Genomic DNA, 13415 nt, shown 5'->3' with positions numbered 1-13415 from the left:
TCTTGCCGAGGAATATAACTTCTTGCTTTTTATAATGTAAATCAGACTTCTAACTACATTAATATTTCTTACATTGTTTATTAATATTTATAGCCAACATTGAATTTGTAAAGAAAAGACTTTAGAAATCTCATATGGAATTTGTGATCTCTAGTGACATAAACATAGATTATCTCTCGGAACTTTTCCGTAAAAGTAAATTAAATTCACTCCTTGAAACTGGAAACCTTAGTCGTAGAGTCATTTTTCTACCTGGATACAAGCTCAAGTAGCACAGCTATTGATAAAAATTTTGTACGCAGAATTAGACTGACAGAACCTATTCGACAGAACCTATAATCAATAGCTTGTCTGAACATGATAAACAAATCCTAAGTTTTTCCAATGTCACTGAACAATTATTAATTTAAAAACTAAAAAAGGGTCGTAAATGCTGTAGCCTATCTAGTGATTATTTACATTTATGTCTACGAAATGAATCTTGGGAAAACGTATATGATACTGATACTACTGATATTAAGAGTAAATGTATTGTATTTTTCACTTAATTTCAGAATCACTTCAGTGGATGTTCTCCACTAAATGTTGCAAAAAAATTCAAAAGTAAAAACATGTAGATAACGCAGAGACTTAAAAATCTCATTTATTAAAAAGAAGAATCTATATGTAATGAGTTGCAATGTAATGATCCTCATGTTCTTAAATACTGCAAGAAGTACAGTGTAATTTATTAAAAATTATGAATGAGGGAAATAGAATACATTTGAATAGAAAAGTACAAAATTCAGATAATGCAATTAAAGCTATTCGGAATATTATTAAAGTTAAACTTGTAGATATCCTAAGAAAGAAAATGTTTTTTCATTAAAACCAGTGATTATAAAGTAGAGGATCCCAAATCTATTGCAAATTCTATTAATGTCTTATAGTATTCAGTACAGAAATATTATTGACAACTTAAACATTCAAGATTTTGCAAAAGATACTGCAATTGGTTACCTAGCAGATGCATTTAATAATTAGTATTAATAAATGTAAATAGTCAATAACTGCAGCAGTGCTTTTTCATTCAATCATAACATGAATAAAATTGAATGCGCATTAAATTAAACACTATTGCAAACGCGTAGATAAAATAGTTCAAATCAACTGAAGGGGTGAGAATGAAATAATCCAAAGCCACACTTTTAACAAAAATTGTTTTTGTGCGAGTGCATTTCTTACACATATGGGAAAGCTACTAATAAAATATTGTAATAATTATTCTACAAATGACATAGCCTAAGAACTCTAAACCTTTATAAAAGTGTGTCTGTGTGGCTTAGGAATATTTTTAATTTCATTTTAATTATTAGTTTTTAATATATATGCATTTACATTGTATGTGTGTATGTATAAATGCATTCATTAGATTAACGTTTATAATATTATAACTTGTAATTTTGTATTGTCTGTGATCATTAACACTTAATCTGAGGACTTTTTAAAACTCTATTTCAACGTTATTTAGCTATTTCAAAGTTATTTAGACAAAAAAAATCGTTGTGTAGACGAGGAATCGAACTCGCACTCTTCTGCACAACACGCAGAAGTCTTAGCGTCTGAGCTATTGAAATGACACGAAAGCTTTCCTTTCTGCGCGGAGTGTCAATCTAGTCATGAAGGTCCATTGTCGATTTAACTACACGATTTATGTATATATTTATCTTTTATTTACGTAATATTAGCATATGTTTTGCAGTTTTTGAAGTGAATTTCGGAACGATGCTAGTAACAAACCAAATAGCCTGCATTTAAGTAACTCAATATTCGTTATCTTGTGTATCAGTGCTCTGGTCTCTGATCATGCGCAGTGTCTTACATCTGAGACTTAGGAATATTCAATCGTCTCATCCTTTTCTAGGGAAACTGTACATATCAGCCGGAACCTCAATCAGAGGTATGCTTGCGTCTCTTGCTGTAATTTTTAGCGATGGAAATGTTTCATAATAATTTAATTTTTAATTTCTGGAATATGTATATTCTCAACGAAATATAGACTACAATTTTATATTAAAAGAATAACTAGTCACGCCCTCAGCACTGACTCGTGATAGTATTTGTATCGCCAAGGACTTCAGTGGAAGAGGAAGTTTCTATGTGGGCTACTTTCTCACTTTGCTTTTCTCCAGCCTGTCTTATGTAGCAAAAGAGAATTTTGAAGGGCAAACCCGGAAGGTAAACCAAAATTATATTATTTTAAAACTGTTAAAGTGATCTGCGAATATTCATGCTGCAGCATATCTGGATTCCAATTCAGGGGATCAGTTGTCTATAGAGAAGTGGACAATACCGGTACTTCCATAGGGACTTTGAGTGTGTCAATTTTATCTTGCATTATTTTCTTGTATTGTATAAAGTGATTGCCTTGAGACCGTGCTGGAGCCATGCTGATTACATAGGTACAGACCGATTATTTAGTACTGACAGCTCAGCGACGCGAAAGAGGGTAAGTAATAGGAGTAGTGGGGAGAGTTCCGAAGTAGAGATAAGGGCGAGCGGTCGGTAAAGGAATGCAGTACAGCTTACTGTACTGGAAACACAACGCTATACCGCATGCGTGACATCCGATCGCTCTGACTGCAGGCGACAGACTAACCAGATCATTCGTTGGCGTTACTTAATGGACTCGCCTGACCCAGGCGCACATTGCCGGCGATTGTCAGGACTAAATAATCGTACTGTACTTAGTAATCATCGCTAGTTTAGTTTTTGACTCTTAATTTATATCTCGTCTGGCTATTAATATTTCGGATACATACTCAGCGTCAAACATAACTTCTTTAACTAAAAATATGTTTTTAACAGGGCATTACCTCCTTTGGTTATTTTTCTTCGAAGCCCAATTTACTTTTATTCTTATTGTAGTTTTTAAAACATTGACGATTTCACATTCCAGCAACTAATGTAGCACGTTTGTTTGGAAAAAGTTTGTAACTGGAATATTCTTCTTCACCTAAGTGTGAATACCTGGAAAGGAATTAGTCAGCTGATAGGAAATAAAAACAATTTAAGTACATTCGCATGTTATAGTGTTAGTATTCTCCAGACTTATTAACATCTTGACATTGTTGATTATGCGTGCATACTTCCCAAATTGTTTTTTTGGTATGCATATAAAATATAAATCGTTTTAATTAGTTAGTAGAAGACTACTATTACTCTCCAAATTAAAATAGAGTTTATCACATTATTTATTTAGCACATTTAACAGTACATCTCAATATGAATAAAGTAGAAGATATAATTACTTATTACTCTAAGGAACTGAAATAATATTTCTCTATTAAAGGACTAGGCTTTTTTGGGAACCTTCATGGCACCCATTTGTCATAAATATGAACGTGCAATGCAAACAAATATATTATCCTAAGAAAATAGTTTCCTCTACAACCAGGATCTACTGATCTATGTCCAACCTGCTCGAAAAATAGATACATAGTTAAGTAGGTAAGCAGATTTTTTTAATTATGCATTGAAAGTGCGAAATTACAAGACATTAGTGTAACACCCCATTCTAGAACAAGATTCAGTGAACTATACTGAAGTCAAAACTTCGTGTGTTGTTAATAATAAGACTTCAATTTTGACAGATGACATCTCAAGCAAGGTTTGTAAACCATTGCTTCAAAATAAGGTCGCGAGCCCTCACTCACAATGAAACTTTAAATATAGGCTAAACGCAATATCCGGATATAAACAGTAATTTATAACCAAAGCTAGGAAGTTGTACCAAAACTGTTAAGTTGTGTGAGCTTGGACTATATTTCTACCGAATGAAAAGGCTAGTAGCGCAACTCTCAAGTCAGTGAACCAGAACGACAAACATGAAGCATGTGCTCCAATCGCCCATGGCCTTAGAACAAAAAAAAAATATAATAATATAAAAAACAATAATTATTATAAAGTGTGTAACTTCCAATCTAAAATAATTTACCCATAAAATATACAATTACGATTCTGGCCTCATTATAACAAATAACAATGAAAATTTTCATTTTATAAAAAAAAAATACTCTTTTAATGTTCAGAAAAAAATAAAAACAATATTTGTACTCTGGAAATATTCGTTCTACTTCACAAGACGTTACTGGAGCAAATCTGAAATATAGTATAGTATTTCTTACTATCATCAGGTGAACAACTATTTTGTGAATCTAACAGTGCAGTGGTTTCCAAACTTTGGAAAGTCGCGACCCACTTTTGGGCGAGAAATTTTTTGCAACCTCCCACTACCCTACCGGTACTTAACCTTATTCGAAAAATACAAATTCTGTAATCGAAAACTATTTTACTCAATTGGAGGATACCATCCAACTTCTAATATACCGGTACCTGCAAGAGGAAAAATTGGAATACGCAAGCCTATTTTCCAATTCTCTTTGGCTTCTTAGACTAGCCTTCATTACTGATATATTTTTCTAATATATAAACACTTTGAATAGTAGTTTGTAAAACGAAGATGTTAACATAAGAGCCAGAGATAAAATCGGCGGATTTATAAGAAACTTGATTTCTGGTCGATACACACAGAGCATTCCATCCCGTTTCTAGATGGGAACGTGCGCACAAGGCACGGATACGTCGCGGACTTAGGCTGCGCTATTATCGACCCGTAATCATCCTCGTGTTTATAGTCACAGGCTATAAATTTGATTAATAATTGCACCACACAATTACACTTTTATTTCTAATGAATATTCATCTATATTGTACGAGTTGTTAAAAATGGTGTCTGTCTGCATTAATACATTTCCGAAATCATTTCATAAAATTTCATTCAATTTTCAATAGTAGTCACACACTGTGGATTCTTGGGAATATGAGAACGATAACCTACAGAAATAATTCTGTCATCAAAAAGCTTCCTTGTTCCTTTATTAATTCCAATTAATACCGCGCAGTAGCCTATATAGTAGAATCTTGTTGAAACTATACATTATGCCTCTCGTTATGTTTATTTGATAACAAATTAAAAAACGATGCGAGTACTTGTGTGCGATATGCCTCCCAATTCACTTTATCTACAAAAGAAATACGGTCCTTGTTATTCTGTTTACAGTTACAGCACGCCATATATGCCATTTATTTCATGTAACGGAATTTCGTTTATTAACCCGAGATTATCTATGCCCTAATGCCTGTTGTTCCGTCAAGCTGCATGGTCACATCTTATAGACGAAGTTATAAAGGTAGTACGAGTATAAGAACGGGAATTAGGCAAATTACGGGTGATAATGTTTGCGCGTGAATAAAACTATCAAAAGATATGGCGAATGTGTGAATGTAAACTGACACTACTTTGAATAACTCGTATAACACACTTTAGTCCTCATTATGAAATCATCATCATCAACAATACGATTTGGGCCCATTGGCCCGTTTCGTCTCCATAGCAATATTAAAATTGGTCTTTCCAGCGTTTTCTAGGGCGTCCGATTCGTCTTCTCCCTTGGGGTTTATAATGGTGTAGTCGGTATGGAATGCGAGTTGGTTCCATCCTACATATATGTTCATGCCATTTATTCCTATATTCTGTGATAGTTTCTATAATATTCGGCATATTTAGTTCCTGTCGTATGTCTTCATTTCGCTTGTGGTCCAATAAGCTATATCCTGCTATCGGCCTTAGCAGTCTCATTTCAGCTGCTTCTATTCTCTTCATTTGTTGAGTTGTCATACACCATGTTTCGGATCCATAGGTTAATGTTGGAATCGCCATTGTTTTGTAAAATTTTAAAATTGTGTCAGTCCTAACTTTCTTCTTTAGTGTTCTTTTTATCGTGCCAATTAACTGCTGGAATTTAGAGAGCTTCCTATCTATGTCGTTAATTTGTTCATATGATATCATGCAGCCTAGGTAATTGAAACAGTTCACTTGCTCTATGATTTCATTATTAATAATTATTTTTGTTCTTAATGGCGTTGTTCCCTTAAAACCCATCACTTTAGTCTTTTTAGTAGATATCTGAAGATCATATTCTTTGGCGATCCAGTTCAGTTTAAACAAAGCTCGTTGGAGGTCATCTTCTGTAGTTGTAAATATAGCCTGATCATCAGCAAACAATATTGTATTTAGAGGTGTATTGGTTCGGTTAAAAATTGTTTCCATATGTAATAGCCACCTTCTGGTGACGTCGTCAATGTATAAATTAAATAAAACAGGTGATAAAGAACACCCTTGTCGAACACCTCGTGTTATTTCTTTGCTTTCTTTGCTTATTCCATTCTTTAGTTTAATTCTAATTTTAGTGTTACTATATAAGCCTTGTATTACCCTTATTAGATGATCTGGTATTCCTTTAGATCTCAATACTTCCCATAATTTTTGACGATTAACAGTGTCAAAAGCTTTATTGTAATCAATAAAGGCAATATAAGTTGGGATGTTGTATTCCCTATTTTTCTCAATCATCTGGCTTATGGAGAATACACAATCGATACAGGATCTATTGTTCCTAAAACCATGTTGTTCTTCCAGTAATATATTTTCTGTTATAACAGCTAATCGGTTTGTTATTATTTTAGAATATATTTTATATCCGGTATTTAGAAGACTGATCCCACGATAATTTCCACAATCTCTCCTGTCTCCTTTCTTAAATATGGGGATAATTATAGCTTCTTGCCATTCTTCTGGTGAATATCCATATTTCCAGCACACATTTAAAAGATTTAGTAATCTGTACATAAAGTTTTCAGGAGCATACTTTATTAATTCCATATTAATGTCATCCGGGCCGGGAGCTTTTCTGTTCCGGCTGTTCTTTACAACATCTTTTAACTCCTCTATCGTAATCGGATCAACGTCTTCGTTATTTATAGATAAATGTTCAAAGTTGTAATTATGCTCAGTTGTCCATAATTTTTCATAATAATTCAGCCATGTATTTTCACTAATTGGGTTCAATTCTAAATCATCTTTCTCAGTTTGATTCAGTTTCCTTAATATTTTGTATGCTTTCGTTTGTTTGCCATGTATATCGTATTCTACATCACTAATCAATTTCATTATGAAATAAAATTGTAATTATGTGCATATTATTACTAATAAAAATGTGAAAAGGACTCCTATAATCATATTTTATTACAGTGTGTCGAATTGGAACATGTACGGAGAACATATCTACCACCCTCGATGCTAAGTCAGAATAGGAGTTCGCTTGCATGTCTTGACCTCATGGGGAATAGAGAATACGAACAAAAGACTGGATTGTTCCTCTTGAAGGCGAGAAAGATTAGAACTGCAGCTGTTGAAGTTTGTGACGCGAACTGAGGAAGGGATAATAGTATCCACCCAACTGTACACTTTTATGTCTTTTAGGTTAGGATATATTATATAATGTGTTTTATTGTGCCATTTCCATTTTAATATGTGTGTTCTTTTAGAGAGTAGTTGGATATAATCATATGTGGGGGGGGGGGGGGACCTACAAAGGAGGACTTGTTTTGGGTACGAAGCACGTACGGTCAGAACACCCGTGCATTGGATTTTAGAGAAAATTGTGATAATATAAAATCTGTATGTATAATATTACTCAATAAATCCATCTATCTAAAAAAAAAATAAAAATGATGTCACTAGAAAAATGAGCGGGAAGTTATGGATCGATAAATGGCGAAACCTAATTCGACCGCACATGCAATGCTCGTGTGCGTGTTCCAGACAGGGAGCCAAAGGGGGGGGGGGCACTCTATAGTTCGTAAAAGTTTTTCTTCATCTTGTATAGAGAGCTACATTCCTGAAAATGAATATTTTATATTCCATGAAACAACCGCCAAGGTGGGGTGGCTCAAATCCTGATCAATCCACTCTGATTTTATAACTTACGTTGGCCAAGCCCGTGATCCAGGCAACAAATATTTATCGAAGTACTCCGGTTTCTCTGTGACATCCCAACAATTCTCCATCATCATCATGATCATCATCATCATCATCATCATCATCAATATCTTCCTACATTACGAGTGCAATGTAGATTCACCGCCAGTGGTGCTCTCTGGTTAGTCTCTGACGAATTAAGTGGTCTACTGTACGCTTCTCAGTACTAGTGACACGCTCGTAGAGTCAGAGCGAATAACGGCAAGATAAGGACCGTAACATTGAACACAAGAAATATATTTCATCAAATAATATTAGCTGTGTTTGTGCTATGCCCTTCAATCCGGAATATTGTACCACTTCAGGCTTATAATTTAGTTAATTCTACTCTTTGATGTAAATTTAAACGTAAAAGCTCAGAACTACAAGACGTCTAGTTTTACATTATAATGCTCGAGTTTAGGCTATATGAACATCTAATTAGCCGTATGAAATGGCATAGTTCCTAAGGTTCACGTCAACGTTATGTTTACATTTACGTTAATTAAAGTCTTTTGGTGAAAGAAGTTGTCATGAGGAAGCCAAAATTCTGTTTATCCTTAAATTTCACACTCACTCAATAGACAAAATGTTTTAGAACTCTCGTTTCTAAGTAGTGACTGTTCTTGTTAACATGTCAACCATTCCAGGAAAACTGGGAATTCTAATAAAAAAAGTTTTTTTAAGAAATATTTGTTTATTATCAGTGTAAGACATAGATAAGGCTCTAAATTTAAATATTCTAATGTTTTATTTTCGAAAGGAAAATATTTTACAAGATTTATGGACATTGAATCTAAGTGGTCTTTGCTAAGTAATGAGTACTTTCTGTTTCCCTAAAGTTTTGAGCACTTACTCGTAGAAAGATCAGCTGTTAATGTATGTTTTTCAAGCAGCTCTTGTTGAAGAAATCTTTTGAGAGTCTGGACTGTTAATTCCAGAGCTTCAGGATCAAGGAACGTTTTACTCTCTGCTATATTCTTTCTGCTATTTATTTTAAATAGTTTGGGTTAATAACAATTAGCAATCTTATAGTTCAAGTGAATATTTTGATTTAAGAAATGTCACAGTTGTTTTGAAATTGGAAAAAATGAAGGATATTAACTCATCTGTAATATCCGTTACATGAAAGAAACAGCTATAAAATATTTACCGATTATGTTTTTGTGAACTATTTGGATACCATGAGATTTGCATAGCATTCGCATGGACACTATGAGAATGAATCTTTTTTTTTTTTTTTTTTTTTTTTTTTTTTGAAGCAGAGACCTGTGTTTTACACTTTTTGTTAACAAGGTGTAAAGTGAGTTCACAAATCTTGTAACATACGTGACGAACCTTTTCTTTATAATCTGCAATAATAATGAATTTTATTCAAACAACTTTTTTCTGTAAAATGATACTGATCTTCTAATTGCATTCTAATAATAGAAGTTGACGATAGTCATTTAATTTTCAATATATATAATTTGAAAATAGTAAAAATGTAACATTCGTGACAACTGGAATGGCTGATGCACGATATCTCGTATGAAATCTGCAGCTGACGTGACATTGCAATTCTTACTTGCAGGGTGCGAATTGAATATTTTCTATACAGGGGACATTAGAATTTTAACTGACAATAAAAAATACTGCCAAGAAAATACTGTGTTGGTCGAATGTTATAGTTGACGCCGTCAACTTACATTAAGAAATAAACTAGAATCGTTGTTATGTGCGAGTACTATATTAATAACATATAAAATATGGAAACTATAATTTGGGCACGTGAAGGGGGTAAATGTTGTCCCTGGCACGGACAAATAAATACCATTTCAGCAAGGGACATCAAATTCTCCAGTGGGGACGATCCCCGGCTTCCCTCACCCCATCAATTTGCATCCTGCTTACTTGTCATTTGGCTTGCATTTCTTTACGTCACATACCTAATCACTAGAAATAAAGTACAGAATCTCTTTCCGTTGGTGCATAATAGATGTCTAGTAATTTTTCTAATTAAAAAGTACAGACCGTTCGCCTATGGGTGGGGCCAGGAAAGCGCAATCAATGTCGACAAGTTATCAGTTGTGAGCCAGCTGTTGCAGTGTTTCTTGACACAGTTGCTTAAATATTCAGCGTGTGTGTAAAATTTGTGAACAATGCAAAACGCAAAATTCACGCTTGAACAGATAGTTTTTATGTATGGTGCATATGTGAAAACAGAGTCATGTAGAGAGATGCGTAGGAAATTTGAAGTGAAATATCCGGTTGTTCCAATTCCGGGTAGAGAAACTGTTAGACGTCTTGTTAAGAAATTAAGGACAACAGGGTCGCTAAATGCTACAATTCCTAAGCGAAAACGAATAGTATTGATGGAAGAAAAATTGATTAAATCAGTGCATAATTTACACGCTCTCCTAATAAATCTCTAAGACGTGTTTCACAGGAAATTAGTGTTTCAAAAACACCAGTATTTATTGCTGCTAAACTTTTAAAATTAAAACACTACAGAGTGAGTATCGTACATGAATTACGGCCTAGAGACGATGGAAAACGAGTTCAGTTTTGTAATTGGATTTTACGAAGTATTGTGGACGGTATTGTGGATCCTCAGTTAATATTTTTTTTTCTGATGAGGCGTGGTTTCATTTACGAGGTCATGTTGCCTCACGGAACAAAGGTATTGGAGTACAGAGAATCCCCATTTAATTCATGAGGTTCCATTGCATGAATAAAAGATTGGCATTTGGTGTGCTGTTACAGCGAAGCGAATTATTGGGCCCATTTTCTTTCAGGATATATTAAATGCACAAAGATATCGCTCTCTAACACTCGCGCCATTTTTCCAAATGTTATCATATGATGATAAACTTAAAGGGTATTTATTATTTCTCAGGACTTATGGCCGCCACGTTCCCCCGACGTTACGTGTGCGATTTTTATTTGTGGGGAACTCTAAAAAATAATGTCGATAGGAATAATCTTCACAGCATAGATGAATTGAAGGCGAATATAACAAGAGTGATTAGGAAAATTACTGAAGGCGATCTTATTCGTGTGAATGATAATTTTATTAAAAGATGTGAGATATGTGTGGATTCAGATGGACATCACTTCCAACATCGCCTATAATAAGGTTAGTACTACGTAGAAAAATTCTCGTGTGCATGCTATTAGTATAGAAAGCGGAAGCTTACGGATAGAGGATTCCCGCAAGCGACACCGCAGGCAGGCCGCTTTCCTGGCCCCACCCGTAGGCGAACGCTCTGTACTTTGCTCTCTACTAAAATTAAACATCAAATAATGTAGCGCTGTTTGATTCATGGCTTGGTCCCTATGTACAGGAATACGTAACAACTAACATCAACACATTCCAAACTACGTTTCGGTTAAACACACAGAAACTTACACATTCAAATTAACCTAATATTTGTTAAAGCCAGACAGCGAATTTTCGGTCCCTACACAGCGACTACATGTCGCGTCTCTTGGCGTACGGAGGGAGCTAGCACTGAGTTCAATGTCCTCTTTGCACCAAACGTTCAGCATTGGGACCGAACATCCGCTGTCTTGTTGTGATGATAAACTCACTCAACGAATACATTTAAAACACAATCGAAACTCTAAAATCGAGGCACAAGACAACTTGATAACAAATTCGTAGATGTATAATATTGTCTTATAGCGTCTGAAGTTACTGATCATGATCACAAATCACAATTTATCTGTACATAATCTAAACATGATTGTACGAGTATGTACTACGTCATTGAGCATAAACTGTTCACTATGCTCAGCAGAGAAATTATGATATGATTTTAGTGTCATGACTCCATTGTAGTGGCGTGCTTCACTTTTGTTGAATTTTCCACTGAAAGAAAATTCATATGCTAGGATGAAACTTTGACTTCGACTGTAATTATAGCCCACGTCGCTGTTAGCAATAATCCCTATTCTATACATATGGTGTGACTCAGTCTTGTCTGCGACGTCAGTGTGATTACAGTACTATTACAGTCTAGTATATACAGTCACGAAGCTCAATACGTAGTAAATATGCAAACACTAGATATTTGCTCACCACTAGGATCGCTAATATCGCCTCGTTACAGGCAATGCAAAATAGTACCGGCACAGTCTAGTGTTTCTAGCACCCTCAAAACTCAAGCTTCGTGACTTATACAGTAGACTGTGGTGCTATGTCGACAATGGCGCGTGTTCGTGGAAGTAGCGGTGTGCCGTAGTCAGCCGGTGACGAGGGCCTCGACGACGGCAGCGTTGTTCTTGTCCGCATCGCTCACCAGTGTGCGGGGCAGGTCGAGGCGCTCCCTCTGCAGCAGCCGTGGACCCAGCGTCGTGATGAGCACGGCGCCTATGGGCGCGGTGATGAGGATTGCCAGCACCGAGATCGTCAACACGATGCTCGCGTATTCTACCGCCTCGGGCTGACCCCGCGCTGCGTCCAGCGCCAGCGGCCCAATGGCGGCCTACGGACACATCATAAATAGGCTACGTAGTTTTCCAATCACATATAGCCTACAGCATTATTCACATTGACAAAAACCTGGACTATGAATCTAAAATTGCATCTATCATCATAAAATGATTCGAATAGCGCAATGATCAATATTTAAAACTGAAATACAGAGTGTTCCTATGCATACTGGTTACACTCCAGCCTCTACCTAACAAAATCAGTTGGCGGGCGACGAGTGGTCTTACGTTCGCCCTACGCCAGTGGCTGGCATGTTCCGTGCTCTGTGACTTCATACGACGGAGCCGCCTTGCTCTTTGCTCGGCAATCTCTGCGTACTGAGCACAGCGTGGAGAAAGGTTCAACTGAACAGTGGCACTGACAGAGCGCGATGCATTCTTCTGAGATAGTATGGGAACAGCACAATTACAGTACATTTGTACGAAAACAAAACTGTAAAGCCGTGATAAATCAATGTAACAAAATATTTTGGTTTGTAATCAAATTAATATACTTACAATAACGTGAAATTCATAATACAGACAGCTGCAGAAGCGTTCGGATATATAAATGAGGCTCCGAAACTGCTACAAACATACAAATATATAGTCCCGTCGCTCTAAATTCCGGCAGCCAATCGCGTTGCAGGTCGGCTACATTTAAACGTGTGCGTCTTGTGATTCGCTGAGGAAGACGTTATTCATTTCTTAAGGCTCGATAAATACTTAATATAATCGCCCGTCATTTTGGCTCTTTCGTTGGCGTTCGCAGAAAGCACACGAAGACGTTATTTGCCGCTCAATTATTTGCTGAATTACAATGCGTTTCATTTATTATCATAGGAGCTACGACATGATAATGTTTAACGGTGTGGCCAATAGAATCCTCGTATGGTAGCTTGGCAACGAAAGAACAAAAATGGCGAACGATACTACCTACCTAGACTTTATAGAGCCTTCACTCCCTAAGACGTAAGCAAAGAGGAGGAGTCACACCGGGAATAACAGCGTCGCGACTATAGAAATAAAATACTTTAAGCCAGTGATCGGCAGAATCAGT

At 35.8% G+C, this 13415-nt stretch overlaps 1 protein-coding gene across 9 annotated transcripts in view; it reads right to left on the bottom strand.

The window, feature by feature from the left end:
* The window catches only part of LOC138696327 (sodium/hydrogen exchanger 9B2-like), a 119151-nt gene that overhangs the window by 55304 nt on the left and 50432 nt on the right, over positions 1-13415 (bottom strand). For 5 of the 9 annotated variants that reach the window (XM_069821129.1, XM_069821130.1, XM_069821131.1 and 2 more), the window contains one exon: positions 12184-12369. The exons of 3 other annotated variants lie outside the window; for them this stretch is intronic. In XM_069821129.1, the coding sequence (XP_069677230.1) occupies positions 12184-12369 (186 nt within the window). Of the gene's footprint in view, positions 1-3217; positions 12370-13415 lie in introns of those variants that run through there. One more of the 9 variants, XM_069821138.1, reaches the window with a different exon arrangement.

Source organism: Periplaneta americana, chromosome 3 (genome assembly GCF_040183065.1).
Source record: "Periplaneta americana isolate PAMFEO1 chromosome 3, P.americana_PAMFEO1_priV1, whole genome shotgun sequence".
Lineage (NCBI taxonomy): Eukaryota > Metazoa > Arthropoda > Insecta > Blattodea > Blattidae > Periplaneta > Periplaneta americana.
This window is presented reverse-complemented; position numbering and strand designations above follow the sequence as displayed.